This window comes from Coptis chinensis, chromosome 4 (assembly GCF_015680905.1).
Source record: "Coptis chinensis isolate HL-2020 chromosome 4, ASM1568090v1, whole genome shotgun sequence".
NCBI lineage: Eukaryota > Viridiplantae > Streptophyta > Magnoliopsida > Ranunculales > Ranunculaceae > Coptis > Coptis chinensis.
The window spans coordinates 50765837-50787260 of record NC_141459.1 but is presented as its reverse complement, the minus strand read 5'-3'; the positions used below and the strand labels follow the sequence as shown (position 1 = coordinate 50787260).

The 21424-nt window shown below is 37.7% G+C and overlaps 1 protein-coding gene across 1 annotated transcript; it reads right to left on the bottom strand.

Moving 5' to 3' along the window:
- Positions 1–1908: 1908 nt before the first annotated feature.
- Positions 1909–6427, bottom strand: LOC147503875 (protein FAR1-RELATED SEQUENCE 5-like). Its single transcript, XM_086604992.1, has 4 exons — positions 6406–6427; positions 3097–4111; positions 2069–2495; positions 1909–1995 (listed from the first exon to the last, which is right to left on the bottom strand). The coding sequence occupies exons 1-4, from the start codon at positions 6425–6427 to the stop codon at positions 1909–1911; spliced, it is 1551 nt and encodes a 516-aa protein (XP_086461118.1).
- Positions 6428–21424: the final 14997 nt, after the last annotated feature.

Below are 21424 nucleotides of genomic sequence, written 5' to 3'. Positions count from 1 at the left end.
CTCTTTTAGGGCGCTTTAGTGTATTTTCTCGCGGAATTTTTCCAAAACTGAAACGGCAACCACAGTATGAATCAAACAAGGGTGGGTGGGTTTAATGGGACTTAAAAATAACTACTTCTACAAAGAAAACAATGCTAAAGTGCAACTAAGATGGCAGCGGCGCCATTTGATAAATGTAAAATTAATAGTCTACCTACCAAATCTACTATGAATTCACAACGTAAGTAAACTATAACTAAACTTTTACGAGTCTATTATCAAAGCTTCTACTCTCAATGCGAATTGCACTAAATGGAGTACGAAGTTCGTTCCACTCCTAGTTCCCTAGCATGGATTGTTTTCTAAGTCTAACTAGTCGCTCTTAAGTCAATGAGAGCTTTACGAAATATTATACTACGATACTTAATTAATATGATTACTAGAATTTAACTACAAATGCTATGGAAATACTATTGTTTGACTCTAGATAAAGGAATTAGAGGGGAATTGAATCCACCTCGAATCCAACTTAATGACCTAGTACAGATTGTGGTATCTCGATTCTTACGTTTTCACGGCAAGAATTCCGAGTCTAATCCCTAGTGTTCATGGCATTTCTACCAAGTACTAACTAGCATGTGAGGTAAGCCCACCCATTCTCATGGCTTAAACGCGACCTTCTAGAGTGGAATAGATGCTACTGGCGTTTCTATACTAAACAACTAAGGTTTCATCAAGGCTTCATCAACCCCTCTAATGGAGGTTTAGCCTTGAATCATCAATCTAACATTTCCCATTGAATCTAAACTAAACATAATGTAAGAAATTTAGATTTACTTAATTTGAACAATAATGAATCTAATTTAATGGCTGGAATGAACTAGGAACAAGAATTGAAATTAGATCTAGAATGGAATTGACAAAATTCAAACTTGATAAAAATACTACTTTATTTATCTAATCAATCAAGAACAATGAAATGATTCAGAGATTTAATCTAAAACAAGAATTTAAATGGAACTAAAACTTAATTTAATTAATAAAACTAGATCTATAATTCTATATCTTAATTTAGGTCTAACTAGCTACCATTAACAAAGAGCTAAGCTTTGTTTTTATACATCAGATCCAAAATTCGTGCATGGGCTTGGAGCCATGGTTTGGGCGAGAGAATCGGGCCCAAAACCCAATTCTTTCGATCAAAAAGGCCTCTTCAGCTGCAGTTGGCTTCCACAGACTTTTCGTCCACTTTTGCTCCTCTGATTGGGTCAAGGCTTAGACCATTGGAAAGCTCTTTCCGAGCCGGTCGTTTTGACGTAAGGTAGGCCTCAATCCGATGTCTGAGTCCAAAGATATGGCATTCGGAAGTTCTACTGACTGTTGCTCCTTTATCTCGCTAAAAGTGGCACATTTCGCACATAATGGACTTTGAAGCCTGAAATGCATAGAAACACGTAATCAGTATTAACTCTTACTTATTATTCACATAATTGGTCTAACAGTATGATTATTAAGGGGTTAAAACTACAGTTTTGGGCTCTTATCAGCCCCACCAAAGGCATTAGTAATAGAAAACAAAGCAAGTGTATGTGAAAGGAAAATTACATATTTTACCCGAAGATGAACAAGAATCATTATCTGTGGTAGAGTCCGAAGTTGCGTCCTCGTCGTACAAGGAATTTTTTTCACTGCAAGTCACTTAAGATAATAAGAAAGAATATGCAAATACTCTAATCGAAATAAAAATAAAGGAAGAAAAATTTTCTTACCCATTCTTTAGCTCTTCTTCATTGTTTAGCTCTTCTTTACCCTTCTTATTAAGCTCCGGACAATTTCTTTTATCATGTGACACTCCAACCTTGTTACATCCATTGCACCGTCTCTTTTTATATTTTTGTGCCTTTTTGAGTGCTTTCTCTTTATCTCCTTTCAATCTTTTTCCACATCCTTTTGGTCTTGCTTGACTCGGTTCATGATAATTAATTGCCAAATTAGAACTCTTTGCTCCAGAAACTCCTACACTTATATCACAACCAAACGCTTGACTACTTTTCTCATGTGGTGTTGCTACACTTGTATCACAACCAACCAACTTACTAATTTTTTCAAGTGCATCACTTAAAGCATCTGTAAACACTTTAGTTGCTTCTTCACTTTCGAGGGATTTATCAACTACAAGTGTTGACATTTGAATCAATTCATTCCACTTCATGATGTATAATTTATCATCTTGAACCTCCATTCCACCATCATCAATGACTGCCCCTGACTTTGCAGTTTTACACCATCTCTTCAAAATGTATTGATTCGGCAACTTATCCAAATCATGCATCTTATTCAAATAAGCTAAAATATGCCTACAAGGGACCCCTAAGCTCTCAAACTTTTTACAAGTGCATGAAGCAAAATCTATATCTTTTTTATAAGAAATTTCCCGCACTCTAGACTTTTCGGCCGCCATTTTTCTATGAACCTTATAAACGCAACACTTCTCATTCTCACTAACAAGTACAAATCTATAATTCAAGATCTCCCATAATTTATCTTGAAATTTAAAGAAAAACACATGTGTATAAACATCAACCATGTGAACCAAAAAGCTATGGGGCATTTTCATTTTTGGTTTCTCAATCATATCTTTGTTATCTGCCATTAATTCTTCATGACTTTGGCGCACAAGTCCCCTACCAAACTGAACCATAAAATCTACCAAAGAATTTTCTTTTGAAACATACATTTTGAAAAATAAATGAGTGTTTTCCACTCGTTGACTACTTGACATACCTGCAGAGAAGATGTGATTCATATGTGCGAGCACCCATTGCGATCGGATTTCATACATCGACTCCAACCACTTGTTCTCATGTAAACCACTCCTCTGAAGAATATATTCCACTTCAAGTCAAACTCATATTTCATCTCAGATCCCCATATGCAATTTGAAAACTCAGTGTAGTACTCATTATATATAAATGAATCTATTTTCTTCTAAAATTTCATCAGTATGTGCCAATTGCAGTACCTGTTGACAGAGTACTCAAAGCTTTAGTATGTAAGAAAAATAAAAAAAACAACATCTGCAAATTAATTATAAAAAAAATAATAATTAGAAAAAACCTGTGAAAAGTAGTTGGAAGAGTTTGAGAAATGGCTTTTGTCATTGCTGGATCTTGATCTATAATAATCATCTTTGGAGGACCACCTGGCATAGCTTCTAAAAATTGGTTGAACAACCAAATAAATGATTCTGTGGTCTCATCATATAAAAATGAACAATCAAAAACAACTATCTGACCATGATTATTAACCCTAAACAGCGGTGCAAGAATCAATCCATACCTTTTAGTGTTGTACGTAGTATCAAAGATAACAACATCACCATAAAATTTGTATGCTCGTCTTGAGGTCGCATCCGCCCAAAAACATCGAGTAATTCTCTTTTCATCGTATGTCTTCATTTTAAAAGTGAAAGAAGGATTCCTCCCTTGTTCCAATTTTAAAAACTCGTGAAACATTTCTCCATCATGGCCTTTCATCTCTTTACGCTTGTCCCTTTCCTGGTTATTTAAATCTTTCTGTATAAAACCAATATTTTCTATCCCTCCGGACTGAACTCCAAGAAGATTGAATTGTTGATGTTGTGGTATGTTTACCATGCCAAGTTGTTGCGTTAAGCATTTTTGGGCACGAGAAACACCACGGTGAGATCTTAGAAGATGTACTCTATGCGGGGTCGACAACTGGTGAGAATGCCTTTCAACGAATAAACTAACAACAAATGTACCAGAGTTTTTCACCACAATAACTTTTGCTTTACAATCTTCTTTTATATTGCCCCGACGCCTTTTCGTATCAACGTCCGCTATTTCTGAACTTTTTCCGTGCTTGTAACACACGTATTCCTTTCTTACACATTCACCATCTTTCTTCCTATCAGACCAACTACGAACACTGAATCCAGTGATTTTGGTATAATTATTGTAGAAACTATAGACATCATCAAGTGAGTCAAACTCTTGTCCTACTCTAGGTTTGGCATCATTTGATACTTGGGGATTGTAAACCTCATTAGGTTTCCCATCTACACTCTCACTCTCAATTTCGAAATCCTCATCTTCCATCTCAATGTAACCTGAAAAAAGAAAAGAAAATAAGAAGGTATATCAAACACAAGTTCAAATAAGCGTTATGCAAAAACATTCTCCAGTGGAATTTGCTTTCTTAATATTTCAATAGTACAGTCATATGGTTGTAATTAAACTTAGGAAAACCATTATGTACATTTCCAAAGGAAGATGCTTAAATGTTCATCTAACAAGAAATGTAGTCTGAAAGCATCCAAAGTAACTTGTTGAATTCATCTTTTGTTTCAACTTTATGGCAAAAACATTCTCCAGTCAACCTCATGTTCTTTCTATTAAAATTTCTTTTCTGTCAAATGGTTAGTTTATATATATACTCCTAAAATTAGTAGTTAATTAAACAAGTCGTATACATTATGAAGGCTGACCAAGTAACTAAAGTAAAATGTAAACATAACTGAAAAAAAAAACAAAGCAGGTCTAGTGTAAGGCTATTTGATGACCGTGTGCTCTGCAAAAACATTCTCTTGTTCTCTCTTAATTAGCACCTTTCTACTTCTCTTGTTCAGGATCTCAAGGACGACTGTGAAAAAGGGCATGCTTGGCTCTTGTTATGGGGCCAGTGAATCATTAGGCCGGATTCAACTTAGATAAATATTCTGGCCCTTATACCTATATCTAGTTGTCAACACTTTACAAACAATGTGTCGGGTTCCATTGATAATCAATTTGACAATACAATTATCAATATTAGTTGCTTGGCATTTCATTGTTACGTTTCTGTTTCTTCAAGTTATTAGGTTATTTCCTATTGAATGTTAAACTTTTAGAGAAAAACAGAAAATATATCCCATGACACATTTTCAAATATACACAGGGACCCATCCACCTAGCCATGTAAAAGAATGGTATTGTTAAGTAGCTCACCACATGCATATAGGCTTTAACAAGAATATACCATTCTCTGTTTACCACAATAGCCGTTTAGTGTAAAAGTGACTAAAGATTTTTTACTCAAGGGGAGCATAGTATATTTTGCATTTTGGTAATACACTATAGAACAATGGAAACCCATCACAATAAATAGAGAACAATATATACACAATGGTGGTGATCGAAACCCATCACTGTTTTCAATATTGAACTATGTAACCAAGCTACTGGCATAACCCGCAAAGACCCACTAATGTGTGAACTTGAAACTCGTAACTACTAAAGCAAGCACAAACAATGATGAACAGTTGGTTTCTTTGAAGATGCAACAATGGATATTGATGTTAGCAAAAAAAAACTAAACTTACGTGTAATCGAGATTCGTAAAGCTTGTATGTGTAAAGCCGTCAATTTTTTTTGTTTAGGCTTATAAGATGAGAAAGAGAGAAAAGAGAAACCCTTTTATAGAGAAAGAGAGTACCAGGAGGGAGAGAGTCGCGGTAATATTGAGAGGGAATAGGAGCGAGGTTTGGGGTTTTCTAAAACCCTTCCTGAGAGAGAAAATAGGAGAGAGGTTTGGGGTTTTCAATTTTTAGGACCCGATTTTTGAAACCCTTCGTGAGTATATTTCGCGTGATATTTCACTTTTTAGTTAAGTCCGTTTTACGGATGTCCGTCTATGAGCAGGGCTATATATATATATATATAAGGATGAGTTGCTCACTTAGTTGAAGTTGTACAACTTACCAAGAATTAGATTTTTCATTGTTTTGGGAAGTTCTAGTGTGCGAGGCGAGTCGTGAATCATACGCTTGCACATTTTGAATCATGTCAACCTAGTAATCAACGCTCTAACTACGATTATCTTTAGTTAATCTAATAGTATATTAGTATTAGTTTTACTTTTATGTTTTGGGTCCTTGAAGGTAAAGTTGTATAGTTATTAAAAACCCGGACTGTGGGCTTTTGTTTAAAGTAGGATTTTATAATCTAAAATAGGGAACATTTCGAGCGGTTGGACTGATTCTCAGATCATGCACCAACCAACGTCGCCTTCACCTCAAGCAGCGTGTAAGCACGACTTGAGAGGTAAGTTCTAAACATCATCAAAACCCTTGTAAGAGGATACCTTGAGTGTTACGAGCATGCTTATATGATTGTTTGAGTTAAATTTTCACACTATAATTTCAATTCATGCATAAAGCTGAACCTGAGCCAAATTACAACCATTAGGAGGTCATTACCCAATGTAGATAAACCAGACGCTACTTGTTCCTTGAGACCCAGTTGAACAAACAAATAAAAATCAATCAACTAGAGTCTAAAGTAGCCACGCTCATCCAGAAAAGGACAAAAATATAGCCATGAGGATTTAGAGTAATCAATTACCAGATTCCGGTGGACCAATTACCTTCCTCACTCCCTTCCCCCATATTCACCATGCGTGAGTTTCTTGGTAGTACACCACTTGATGAAGTAACTGTTTATTTTGAACAGGGCATAGTAATCTATAGACCATGCAAACATTTTTCAAAATTCAAAAAATGAATTTCCGTTGTTTGTGCATCATCCTTGATTGAGCATTTATAGCTTATCAATATTCATCGCAACCGTCATGGAATTATAATGCAAACCCAGAACCTTGTTCTTTTTGCGGTAGTCCTTATCACTAGTTATCTTATTGTCCATCATATACCGAATTCGAGTATACTACGGGAAATCTTTATGATTATGAACCTCAACTATCAAATTTCCCTAGTACCCAATACATGTAAAAGTTTTCTAATCATGCAAACAATTCATGGGATTCCACCACAAATAGTCAGCCACCATTCATATATCCATATGGTCAATCAGAGTGCGGTTTCACCCAAAGCCCATTACCATTCACATCACCATCCATATCAAATTTATATCCCACTCCACCATCTATCACATACCAACTTTACCAGAAAATGGCCAAACAAACAATACTAACTCAACAAATAGCAACTACTTTATGTTTTCTCCAATCCGATTCAAAATATGCCACATCTGAGACTAATATTTTTTTCACCAGTTTAGAACCCAACCAACAAGAGAAACAAGGTGTTACTATAACAAAGCTGATTGCTAAAACCCATCCTGATATTAATGACCAATTAAAACCCCATCACCATCCATCTAACTATCGTGGGAATTCCAGATCTTATGATGATGACTATATCCAAGAGAAAACTCAGACAGAAGAAACTCAAGAACCTGTGCTGGAAATTAACTCAACAAACTTGGACAATGACATTGAGAAAATTTATGAAGATATAGGAAGAGAGGAAAAAGAAAATCAAGCGCCCAAAAAAGATGATATAAAATCTATGGTGGAACTAGGATCTCAATTTACTTTGGTCGTTTAAGACTTAACAATGGAACATATTCTTGACATCCTTACAATTTCTGAAATGAACCACAATTTTGTGGATATGCCAAAATTAGATGAAGAATTCTCTTAGTTCCCGAGAGTATGTGATGAACCACCAACCGACCACCATTCTCCCAAGTTAACACCTCTTGCCATTCACCTATCTAACATCACCAAGCTATTCGTATCTCTCTCTTATTTCAAAGAAACCTCAATTTCGCACTTGAACCAATCGCCTCCAAAATGTTTCATAATGTTTTCAATCCTCTCAGTAAAGAGACTTTGCCAAATATACAAACGCAAGAGTCCATCATTTCAGTAGTTGAGAAACTTGGTATGTCATATTCCCTATCATTTGAGCCTCATGAAGGACATCTACTACCAATCTCTCACTCTTTTGGACAATTCAAACATGATGGGTTATTGCATACATTTCATGATGGGTTACATAAGCTTTCTCTTACCATTCGGTATCTTACACTCAAACTACATTATTTCATTATGTTTGGGGGTATATGCTTTAATATGTTTTTCTATAAAGATCCCTAACTATTTTTCTATATTGATCCCCAATTGTTTAGGCTATTAATTTATAGCTAACAACATATCATCCATCTTATGCATAGTCTTGGGGAATCTAACTTAAAATGACCCCACATATAGTCTTGAATATCTGACTATAAAATATTCATAATATGTTTTCTCAATGCTTTCCATGGGAGTGCATCCTTAAGGTAACCGGGTCCTCCTCTGGGAGTATGTGGTTGTAAATGTCAAAGCCTTAGTTCACGTATATCTCGCATTTTCTTTGTAACACACTTTTTACTCGTCGTTTGAGTAAGTGTGATCCTATGGAACGAGTATACAATTTTCTTTTCTTTCTTTTACATTTCTTTTTCAAAATAGTTGACAAGCTTTCTTTTTGTGTATGTAGATGAGATGGTATATGGATGATGTAGATAGATGATGGTCGTTGAACAAAATAGAAGCGTATCAAAACCTAATTATCCATCAATAAGTAAAGGATGAGTAGGGTATCATTCCACTTTTAAGTGTATGTTTATATCAAGGACAGGACTAGAAAGGGGGTTTGAGGGATTAAAAACTATTATTATATATTTTAGATTCTAATACTAAACTAAACTAAACTAAACTAAATTATTGAGAATTTATAAGAAAGAGAATTCAAGAGATTAGAATCCACCAAAACTTTTGATTCAATGACCTTTTGCTTCATGGTTATTCTTACAAGTAAACTACAATTAGGCAATCGAACGAGTGCCGATGCCCTCTTGGACGAAACATCGTTAACGAATAACTCTACTTAAGGTTGTTCCTATGTTCATGTTACTAGTATTATCTTTCCTTTTATGTGAGTTTGGGCAGCTATTCAATGAATCACCATCTAAGGCAAACACAATGAATACTTTTCTTACTCTAAAACACTACACAACTAGAAGAAAAGTAAAGAATAATAGTATAATATTCAATTACAATAAATAAAACCCTATTCTAGCATTGCATTCAATTGCAATAAATAAAAGCATTTTACTAAGAAATATTCAATTGCAATAAATACAACCCTAAACTAGCATGATATTCGATTGCAATAAATAAAACCCTTAATATATACTTCCATCCCCTAGTCTGGGCAATGGAACTAATAACTAAAAACATAAAGAACTAACCTGATTGAAGAACACCATGAACCAAAAGAATCATTAAACCTTAAGCACCGGCTTCATCTTCTCCCTTGAAGGAGAAAATTAGCCTTCCATAAAGAAAGAAGAACACGAAGAACGAGAAGAAGAAGAGTTGAAGAACATAAGACTAGAAAGACTAATTTATTAAGACTCAGCTAGTTAAAACCGATCTTTTATTATTATTCTCTCTCTACCTCAAATTGTGGAGACAAGAGTATAAGTGAATTGGCAATTTACATGAGGCACTTAGGTCCTCTATTTATAGAGGTTACAATGTGCTCTAGAAGCATTCCAAACCGTCATTTGTTTCCTAATACAAATAGACTTCTTTTAGAGTCCAACTTCGTCTCCAAAACTGAGAAGGAATTGGCTACAGTGTCGATTCATGCGTCTGGACACACTATTCATGCGTCTCAGACGCGATCAATGCGTCTCAGACGCGATCCATGTGTCCCAAACGCATTAATCTATTTTGTCTCTTCTGCTCTATCCTTCTATCTTCTTTTGCGGGCTTTGGTCCAAGCAACGAATCCTTTGGCCTTGGGCTTCCAAATAGACTTTAAAATAGGTCCAAGTCGCATCTTTAATAGCTCCAATTCCTTGGCCTTCTCCATGATTGTCCACGGGCTTCCCATGTGATCTTTAATGCTTCGAATTGCTCCGTTTTACCCCTTTTTCTCTAATATTCCACAAAACTCTCTCTTTCACCTGTAGAATCATAAAACATAACTTACAAACACTATTAGTCCACTAAGATGGCTAAACAAGAGACATAATCGAGGGTTAAATAACACTTTTTGAGCACTTATCAATAGTTGTTTTTCTCCGTTCTCATAATATAATAGAAGATTCTTGATACATTAAAAGTTATGTGATTTTTCCAAAAACAAAAGGGGCAATGAATTCCAGCTAGACCAACCTTTAGAAGTACACAATCTCCATTATTCTAAGGGCGGTTTGAGAATCAGTTATGTGTTACTAAGGGTCGCCCATATCACCATGCACTTTCTGTCTCAGCTTAAACCAGATAGATATCAATTGTCCCTTGCTCACCAACATATCATCACTTCACCCAGAAGAAGTCTGTGCTTTCAATATACCAAATGAACCATAGAGGCAACACCCAAATTATACATGGAGTACTTGTAATGCCCTATACTCACTATATCCTAGCTAACCAGCCCAAGATATAATGAGTCAGAGAACCCAGCTACTTAACCGTCTCAACAAGTGCCAGAGCAGTCAAGTAACCGATTTACAAAATGAAACCATTACAATAAGTCAAATACAGGTGATAACTAGCAAATATAAAACAAAAACAAAGTGTCCAAGTTCTAACCCAAATAATATCCTAACTTCTCTCTCCACGTGGTCAAGAATCAAACACCTGCAAAATCTGTAAGAGCGTAAAAACCACGCGCCCAACAAGTAATATCCACAAACTAGTATTTTCAAATCTAAATAAAATATACCAAACATATCAAATAAAACCAAGCCAACACATACTTAATTCCAAATACACATACTTCCAAATACTTACTAGTATAAATATTTAACAACTATATAAGATATATAGGATGTGGAAAACAAGTGAACTCAACAAGTGCAACGTATGCAAATGATCCCAAACACTTATACATAGTATATAGCTCAAAACATAGAAAGTGCATCATCGTCATCAAATAATAATTCATGCATCAACACAAGTCAGAATAAAGAACTAAAAGCACAACAACACAAATAAAACCAATTTTAGATTAATCATATGGGTTCAACATACAATAAACAAACTCAGCAGGAAAAGGAATTACACGCACATTAATTATGGTAATCCACGCTTCCAATCTCAATTTAAAATGCACAATAAAAGTGTCGACATCTAAGTCAAAACTAAACTTGGTCATAATTTATTTAAATGAAAGAAAAGCTTGTAGATATACTTGCCTGATGTATAAGAGATTAAAAGCAACAAGAACTAATATGGAAGACTTCACAACCTGATCCACATTGCCCAATATCATCTACTAATCACAAGGAGGCAGCAAAATTTTACCACAAAACAATCTACATTTCTGAATCACCTCCATAGAACTAGCTATCATGCCATATACCAATTGAAATCTATGTGAATTAACTTCCTATCGCACCAAACCGCATACAAAAGCGAGTTTCGTAGATGAAGATACACCATTTTTAGTAACACATGGCAGAACTGACTTGTATTCCGAATTTTCTCACTTTGTTCTAATTAGGAACAAGAACAAGGTCTATTGATGACTTCATTGAACACCCATGACCCTGACCTCTTATCTTCTCTACTCTTAATCATGAAAACAGAATCCCCAAATAAAACCCACACGTTAATTAACGATTCACAGGCGATCTCACAGTGTTGGCGAAGAATCCTTTCCAATATTTTTGGAGGGACCAATCTTGAAGGACAACAACAAGGATAATACTACAGGCCTTAACAGAGATTTAATTAGGGAACGCTAATAAAGATCCTAATGAAGGCTTTACTAGGGATCCTAATAAGGAACTTAGCTCGCATGTGAGAGAGAAAGGTACTTGGAGATGGTTCTAGATTCCTAAATGAGTCATCCATACCCAGAGTGTGATCTTTTTTTGATAAAACAACTTGTGTTTTAGACGTCAATGGTTTAGGATAGGTTTCCTACCCCGCGAGGTGACAAACTTGGTGTAGACAGTCTTGGGGATAGTAGGCTCTGTTCTATCGAGGCAGATTGGATTGTACTGGGAAAGATATCCAGCAAACTAGGTTCATGATTGAATATTCTGCTGGTGTCTCTACCTAATGACGAGGTGAAAACTTTGAGGGGGAGGCCGATGTATAGCCTTCAGGGACATGATTTGGCTCGGACTACACCGTGTTAGAGCACCAGCATGTACTCCTTTGAGATAGCATTTGGTCTTAGGATTGGTACTGACCAAGTGATGAAAGGGTGCAACGTGCTAGACCTAAGACTTCAACAGGAGTTATTTTGTTTCCTAATCTTTTGGGCTAACTCCGATTCCTAATAGATGGGCACAATCGAAGGACAAGAATAAGGAATTAGTTTCCCTAAACTAAATAGGGTTTCTTTGTCTATGTCCTATAATCTCTCTATCCCCAAGGGCAATAGCATTAGAAAGAGCAGGGGCATATCTAAGTCCACAAATGATTGTGTAACAAACTAGTCGGCTATTGTTCGTTCCTACAGGAAAGAGGGGTGTGCCCTACTAATTTCATTATGTAAGATACTAGTTCTCCAGTTGCTAGTGTTAGTTGGAATGCTCTTCTAGTACTAGTAGCGGTCCATTATGCCAGATCAATCTAAATAAGAGTCTTGTAAGAGAATGGTGTGCTCTCCTCCTAATCCCAGATGAGCTTAGCTCCAAAGTTTGGCATTCGTGAGGACACGACACCGTCCCAGTTATCTGGATCGGGCATTCATTCCTGGTCCTCACTTTGTTGTTGTTTTCTCTGTTGCTTTTCCTTCAAGTGGAGATCTATCTCGGAGGATTTTAATGATAACTTAATATGAAATAACAATTATCACACTGCACTGCTCTTAATATGAATGATACGGAACAGACATGAGAAAAATAATTCCACTCGAGACTGCGCATTCACCCGAACAATAGAAAAAGGGGAAAACTAGCTATATTCGATCTTGGGGTAGCGGCATTCACAGATTCCGATGATAACTTGCTTATGAGTACTATTTTCTCACACGGAACTGCTATTAAGATAAGATGAATAATCAATAGAAAACTAGAATCAGATTGATGCGCCACTTGCGCTCTCTTTGAGGGAGGGCTTGTGACAAGGTGAAAGCTGCCCAAACCAAGGGGTGAACCAACAACAACTATGTGTCCCAGGGCAAAGGGGAAAGCACGGATATCCCAACTTCCAGTTGCTAGTTTTTAGTTCCTATCCGACTAAAGAGAAAAGGGGCAACCGCAACCGATTATATGATATATCCACTGCATCATCCGCTACTGCTTATCTGCTCTTTTTCCTCCAGGTAGGAGTACCGGCTCATTCTTCGAATACAAGTCAATGAATTATTTTAACATAAAAAAAGAGTCCGCCTTTGGTGATAAAATATAGTAATGGAGGTTTGCCTTCCCTAGAGATTGGGCTCAAGGTCATCCTTCTGTTAGTAGCGGTTCATTTTACAAGATAGAACAAAAAGCAAATCACAGTCTTTACTTTAGAGTAGGGTAGGGGCACATAGTTGTCTATGTCGAATAATGGCTCTATGCTCGAGGTAAGAATCACTAGAAGTTCGAGCAGCATCAACAACTTCTTTTGTAATAGAATCGGTTGTTAACATAACAGAGTAGGGTGCTCCTCTCTTCCCAACTAATTGTGTGCGTAAGAGAATAGGGCTTGCTCCTCCCTCAATAGGGTGCTTTTCCCTCTAGGTGAGTAGCTTCTTATCTTTGCTTGGCTGGTGATAAACTAAGTGGTATTTTGCTTTGCCTTTCGCAAAGTGTGAAATCCTTAGCTCATCTTACAAGAATTTGCTTTTCTTTTTATGTTAAAAAGGGGGATGCTACTCATAGAGGGAAGCAAAGTCCCTAGGAGCTAAGATGAGCTGGGGAAGGACAGACTCTATTCCTTACTTACGGCAGGTTTAAGCATTAGCGATGAAGCAAGGAGCTTAGCGTACTGTTCATGACTACCTTATCTTTCATGTCTGAGTTCTACCATTCTAGGGGTCTGTGCTTTTAAAATGTCACTGGAAAGATGCTGAACACATACAAGTTTGATTGAACAGTTCACATTGGCCATATAGAGAGATTATATAAAGTGTGCCGTTAGGGAGGATAACTATCGAATAGGAAAGAGGGAAAAACAGACGATGGGATCAATCGCAGGCCAATGAACATATCTCAATCAATCAATCTTCAAGCAAGGTGTTATCTGAGCTTCAAACCAGACCTGGATGATCCTGCAATAAACTCGGTTCGATTTCCTCTTCTTTCGGAGCTGTGAAGGTCAAAGGCGAGATCCCTTATCTTTCTACTTTGGCACCCGAAATTTGTTTTTTCCCAGGGAAAGCATGAAAAAAATTCCTTTTTGGGTAAAATTTTCGAATGTACTAGTTTCCTATTGGTCGGCATTCGAATCTTGCTATGTGGCAAGTGCTCTTGGGAAGCTATTACACGCAGATAAACTTAGAGAGAGTCGCCAAAGAATTAGCTTTGCTAGAATTTGCGTGGAGGTATCCAAACCTCTTGTAGAAAGATTTGATCTTGATATAGAAAAGAACATTTTTGTTGAAATTAGTGTTGTCTTATCAGTGGAAGCCTATATGTCATGTCTGTAAGCTTTGGGCACTCCATTAACCAATGCCCTATAGCTACTACTGAGAAGGCTGCAAATGAGAAGTGTGATGATAATCAACCCACTCTTGTTATGGATCGAGCTCTAATGAAGGAGGTAGAATTGACAAAGGATCCATCGAGTTCTCACACAGTCAGAGCTAGTCATAATAGTTCTTACAGAAGAGCCTATCTGAGTACTCTATTGGGAAGAAGGTGCAAACTTCCAATCCTTTGAAAACTCTTAGTATGGAATCAGATGTTGATTTAGTGGCCAAAGAGCTAAGAGCCCTATGACTATATCGTCTAATTATACTATTGCCTCTCCCAATGTTGGGGATGAGAACTCATGATTTGATCCGCTAGCTTGAATGCCTGGATCATGCCGAGAAGAGAATGTGAAGAAAAGACTTTCGGAACCGATCAAAGGAGTATTTCATAGTCCATCCCTGCCTTTATTGAGAAGGAAGAGATATAAAGGTTGGACATCCATCGCTGCCGTGATGACGCGGTTGAGTGTTCATTCGATCCACCACCCGAGGACAGGCCGATCAAGCCTATCTGGGGTTTGATTCAGCAAGTGATCCATAAGCATCAGTAAAAGTAGAAGCATATCTAAAAGCTGATGCCAACAACAAGAAAGACTCCCGCTAATAGAAAAAAAGGCATATATGGCGATGATAACGAGAGCAGTTCCGATAGCACCAATAGCATCCCTCCTAGTTCCCTTTACTAGTAAGGGGAGCCATCACCAGTTCAATGATCCAACCCCATATCGAGAAGCCCTTATGATGATGGGCGTGATCCATTGCCGATGTAGGCTAGAAGCAGTATCAGTTGAAGCTATAGAGCACCCCTTATAGTTTCAGATCGATATTGAGTTCCATATTCTGTTACAGATATTCCATATGTAGAGACAGATCCTAATCCATTTGATTGAGATCGAGTAGCTATAACATATCCATTTAGAGATCGAAACCCCGTTCTGGGTACACCCATTTTAGTAGCAACTGCCCCTAAGCCGGTAGGTCTCTTTCAAAAGCCATTTTAGTTGATGTGTCCCAATCAATGTGCTCGATAATGATGTTGTCATCGCTGATGCGCAAGTTGCTGAAGTTTATTTTCAGTGTCTTCAGAAATTAGTGTAGGAACCATTATGGTTTCACTGAATGATTTACGAACTGCAAAAACCCATGCGCAACGGAATTAAAGGGTGTTCACGGTTTGGTTAGAAATTCATACCTTTTAATCAGCTGTGATAACTCTGAGAATCCAAGCTCTATGAAATTAGCAACCTCTTGATATTCTGTTGTATTCCTATCCTTAGAATAGACGTTGTGTGGGCAACGATCTACTAACCCTTTCTTTCTATCTTTCCTTGCCTCTCTTTTCCAATCAAATGAATAGTGAAATTAGGCTACAACAGGGACCATGAGAAGAAATTAAGGTTGGGCCTCCTGACGGGCTTGGGCTTCCCATGTTCGCCCAGAACACACGGCCCAAGTCCGTCAACAAATGGCTTATTCCACTAAAAGCTAGTGTTATACTACCACCCTAATCCCAAATTACGTGTTATGTTTATAGGCTCCATATTATATGCTTGTTGATCTCTCCGTGTTTAAGATATCGAATGCCCGTTGATTAAGTCAAGTTACTAACAAGTATATTAATCAACTTCTTATGTCCTTGAGTAGTACCACTCAACTTCATTGTCATGTCGGATTAAATCTACCTGCAAGGTTTACATGACAATCCTTATGAGCTCCTCAAGGGGACATCATCAGCCCGACTTCCTGCGGGTCACGGATTCATTTTATAATCAACAACACACCTTACATACAATGTCATTACCCAATCCATCGAGTTTGTTGATTCACAAATCAATCTCACTCATTAATGATTTAAAGCAATGTACAATGCACGTAAGTGCCCGTTATTATATCCGGATTAAGAGGACAAGCATCCATAATAACAGAGGTGTTTGTTCTCTTATATAGTCAGTATAAAGAGAAACAACCTCACTTGGTCCTGTTCAATGCACACAAAGTGTACTAGTGTAATCATGTAGTCAAGATAGACTAATACCAGATTATACTACAACCGTACCAATGGTTTGTCCAAATCCATCTAGGTTGTGAGCGTTTACTTATACATTATAAGGTACTGATAATATGATCTTCTGTGTGTCAACACACACCATATCATCTACAACATAAAGTATTAGACGTATGCATATAACTAATAACATATATAATATGCATAACATTTGCCTATATGATTCTCATTCAAAATATAAAGAATTAGAGTTAATACAAAGGTAATGTTTTTAGTATATAACCCTATCAATTAGGAGTTCCAATTTCAACTCCAAAATATCTGATTTCTGACACTGGTGCATTTGAGTTTGCTAAGCGCTTTTGCGTCAAGGGTGGACGGGTGGATTCATCTGCCATGTCTGCTCGTTGTTTGCTTACTTACCATCATCCATATGGTCTGATGGCTATATGTAAAAAATATCCATTCATTACTAAGGTTCTCTACCTTATTAAGGATAGGTGGTGGAGGTTATAGGGTCCTTGCCAAACTCAATCATACAAAATCTCGTCACTTTGAGTGGGTTCTTGCTATGTACACTAAGCCTCGGGTAGGGGTTAGAATGACTATCCATTTGAATTGTGGCTTGGCAGAGTGAGCTTTCGCTTCCTTATCTTTGAGGTTTCATTATCTCCTTCCTTCTTAAAGAGATGAAACCTTCGGATATTTTGGTGGCTCCTGATGAATTATTTCCAACAAAAAAGAGTCCGGGACTCCCTTGAATGGTCTTTGCTCAGGAACTGGATGAAGGATTAGCTTCGGTACGTCCATTAGTATTGGAGTGTCACGAATTCACCATATGTTTCCTTAAGTGACTTCTTTTCTGCATCAGTCTATGAGAAAGAATGGAGGATCGAGCCTTAATCGAAAGTGAGCTCATTCGCTTTGGTCTTCTCTGGAAGATTTATGATTTGGTAGCAAAGAAGGGTGTAGCTTGGAACCCGCCATGTCTTCAAGAACACCTCCCTGGATTTCGGGGATGGTTAGAGTCTCAGGCTTGAATTTTTTAGTTGAGCCTGATGGTTTAACCTAACCTAGGGCTTTGAAAGGGATCATCATAAGACTTTAGGCTCACCCGGGGGAAGGACTACATATAAGCAATTAATAAAGGATATCGAATTAACTGATAAAGAGACAGAACTAACAACTATCGTAATTAACAAAAACTAAAAATGAAAAGAGTCACTCACTGAATACCTATTTATTAAAGAAGACTGAGTTAGTCCTAAAGCTAAAAAAGATCTAAGGCAAAGACAAGTTTAAAGGAACAAGGATTGTTTGTTACACGACTTATCCATTTCACCAGCTAGCTGAGCCTAGCCCGTACTAACAAAAGATCAGGAATGAGACAACTACTAGTGGTAGAAGGAAAGAAAGAAAGAACAAACAGGGGGAAGCAAGCCTATGACAGTGGGTTAGGAAGGTGGGTCAAGGTTTAAGGAGCCTAACAGTCAGTCAATCACTCGTCTAGGGCCTTCCTCGCTGTCAGGCAACTTTTTCCTCATTGGCAATCCCAATCACTTGCTGAGACTATCCTCCCATTTCAGCACTGCTTTCGGTTGATGGCTATTATGCTCTTTTTACTTCTTATACTCGTCTTCCAGCTCAAACTAGCCAAGGTTCCTATTTTGAGTAGTGTTTTTTATAGTCATTTGCTATTTACAAGCAACTGAACGAACGAGTGAAACAAAGTTCACAATGGAAGAGTGATGGCATGTCGGGCAGGTGAGATCAAATAGATGATAAGTATTAAAATAACTGGGAACCCCTATCTCCAACCAATGGAAGTGGTTAAGGATTTGGTGGAAGAGGGCAGCAGCCCAAAGGCAAGAAACGGCATAGCTCGAGTAGAGCTAATAGTTCCTGAACTGCCTCATTATTAATCCTAGCCGGGTTAGGTCCATACATAGAGAAAGTTTCACTTTAATAGAGAGAGTTACCTTCTCACTAAAGCTATGAATCACAGGAGGTCATATCCTAGTAGATTTTAAACTGCATTTCCGGGGTGAAGGACTTCGACCTGAGACTGACTTAAATACAAGCTTGTGAACTGTCCCCCGCCCTATTAGAGGTTGAGTTGGAGATCGCATAATATATTATAAAAAAATAAGGCTGGCCGCTAATTTATGAGCCCTTGTAATTGAAGACCGACCAAACTAAAGAGAGGCCAAAGAAGAAAGAGAGGGACTTAACTCTCTAGAGAGTGGGATGGGAGGGCTCCATATGCCTTTTGAAAGATTCTTGCTTTGTATTTGAAGTTCCGAGGTCCGACACCATTGTCGCTGAAGGACAACAAATATTGGACTAGACTATTCCTTATGTAGATGTAGTGGATAAGCTGGGATAGGCGTTCGGATTAGAATAGCTATTCTAAGAGCGTGCTGAATCCAACCATTGCACGTTCTCCCTTTGGCTAAACCACCACTTCAGGCTAACCCTTTTGCCTGGCTAGCACTTACTCAAGTTAGAGCGCACTATCAAAACGCCTACACGCCTGCGAGTGTTCTCCCCGGTCCTACAAATTGAGATTCCTAAAAGGGTGTGTAGGATTTTATCAATATCTCATGCATGATTCCTACGATATATACAATTACGTTATACCACATGCATAAAATAAAGCTAAAGAAGAATGTAAGATCGTACCTTGGTCACGGCTTTCAATTTGAAGTTCCAAGTTTTGATCTACGGGAGAAGATGTTCTTGGCACACTCAAGATCTTCTTCTTCTTAACTTTTCTTTGGAGTCAAGTTCCAACCACTTAACGGAAGCAACCTTTTTTCACGAACCAAGAACCAAGAACTGACAATGGCTAGGGAGGATACCACCTATGGAATCTCCACAAATTACTGGCTTCAACTTTAGAAAATGTTGGAGGCTGCCATTAAAGGAGAGAGACCTTTTCTTGTTGTTCGGATGATTAATATGTGAGAGGTGGGGGGTCTATTTATAGAGGTTCCCACCTCCTCAATATTGGATAGGATAGAGTCCTATACTCATCTAATATCAGATAGGATAGAGTCATATACTCATCTAATATCTGATAGGATAGAGTCCTATACTCATCTAATATCAGATAGGATAGAGTCATATACTCATCTAATATCTGAGAGGATAGAATCCTATACTCATCTAATATCTGATAGGATAGAGTCCTATACTTATCTAATATCAGATAGGATAGAGTCCTATAGTCAGTGGTTTATCCTTATCTTGGTGGGCGTCTATCAAACCTTATTTCCAACATCTCCCACTCGCCCACAACGACGAAGAAGGTTTCTAAGAGAAGCATTTAAATAGAATGCTTAGCCATTTGTGTGTCTCACACGGCAAATGGTTCGTGTGGCCCTAGCACACGCATCATGATATATGTGAAGTAGCAAGTCGCAATGAAAAGCACGACACAGTGATCTACCATGAAAGTGATCTTAAAGAAGATGAATCCGAAAACCTAATATCCGGAGAGTGTGTGTATACCCCAAGATCTGTTTGTTTCATCACTTTGACAAATAGCACTCATCCCTATGAGTCCACACCATAAAGTCAAAAACGTATCACATGATTCACAATTATCATCAATTGTCCTGGCCAGGTAGAATCCCAGTGATTGTGTGATAAACCTTCAGTTCTTTTACCCTTTGCACGCAAGTCATTGTCGTCAGAGTTCTACCAACTTCCCAGTATGCATCCAGTCAGCCTTTTAGTAAGAGCTTGTGGGGAACAAACCAAAGTTACGAGTAGTCCTCTTATTTTCTTGACAAGGTCAAAAGTTCAAGGAGGGTACCATTCGATATGTTTTAAACAAAAAATATATCAATAGAGCTCACATAGCAAGAATTTTAGGGATATTTCTTTTCTTGCTCTCAGGTGGTCAACTATACACATGTTGTGTGAAAACATGTCATGACAAGAGTATCTAATTTGTTTACTCAACAATAGATATCTGTATGTCCACTCATACCATGCAAGTGTTGTCATCCCTAATGACAATTCCAAGGATACTATGCTCCCACTTGGCAACAACCGTTTGTAGGTTTAGACAGAATCTTCCCTATGAAGCCTGTTTCTTCTTATCCAATTATAAGAAGGGGCATGACTCGGCACTAGGTCCACCCTTCCTATAAGGTTTAGTGACTTGTCAAGCTAAACTCCCACTGTTTAAAATGGAAGTGACTGTTCATGTGAGTGAACCAGTCAACCCTACTGACATACATATGAGATGATAAACGAAGATAATGAGAATGCAATCGATCCGAAAGAATGCACTTTTATTCATTAAACCATCAAAGTGTTCTTAACATAATCACATCCTCTTTAACCCAAGCATTTTTACATGTGCAAGGAAGAGTTCCTTTGGAATAGGTTTGGTCAGTGGATCCGCAACCATCTGATCAGTGGATATATGTTTTAGAACCACTTTCTTCTTCAGTATCATTTGTCATACGTAGTGGTATTTTAACTCTATATGCTTGGTTCTTCCATGGTACTTTGGATCTTTAGCATATGCAAGAACAGCCATGCTGTCAATCTAGATGTGAACTGGTTCAGCAGCTCTTGAGAACACTGACAAGTGTTTGATGAATCGTCTGAGCCACACAGCCTCCTGTGTGGCAGAGCAACATGTAATATACTCAGCTTCCATAGTTGAAAGTGCTATGGAAGTTTGCTTCTTGCTGCTCCAGGATATAGCACCTCCATTCATTATGTAGGTATATCCTGAAGTTGACTTCCTCTCATCAAGGTCTCCAGCCCAGTCGGCATCGGAGTACCCAATTAGCTTAAGATCTTTCCCTTGGTAGACAAGTGAGTAGTCCACGGTGCCTTTTAGATACCTCATTATCTTCTTGATGTGACCTTCCGATTAATGCGACCAGGATTTGTTTGGAACCTTGATACTAACCCAA

Excerpts from the sequence above, each read along its gene's own strand:
- LOC147503875 (XM_086604992.1), bottom strand. The coding sequence starts at position 6,427 with ATGGGGGAAGGGAGTGAGGAAG. Across the intron at positions 4,112-6,405 it reads GGGGGAAGGGAGTGAGGAAG|GTTACATTGAGATGGAAGAT; the intron begins GTAATTGGTCCA and ends TTCTTTTTTCAG. Across the intron at positions 2,496-3,096 it reads CTTCCAACTACTTTTCACAG|ATTTGTACTTGTTAGTGAGA; the intron begins GTTTTTTCTAAT and ends CTTGAATTATAG.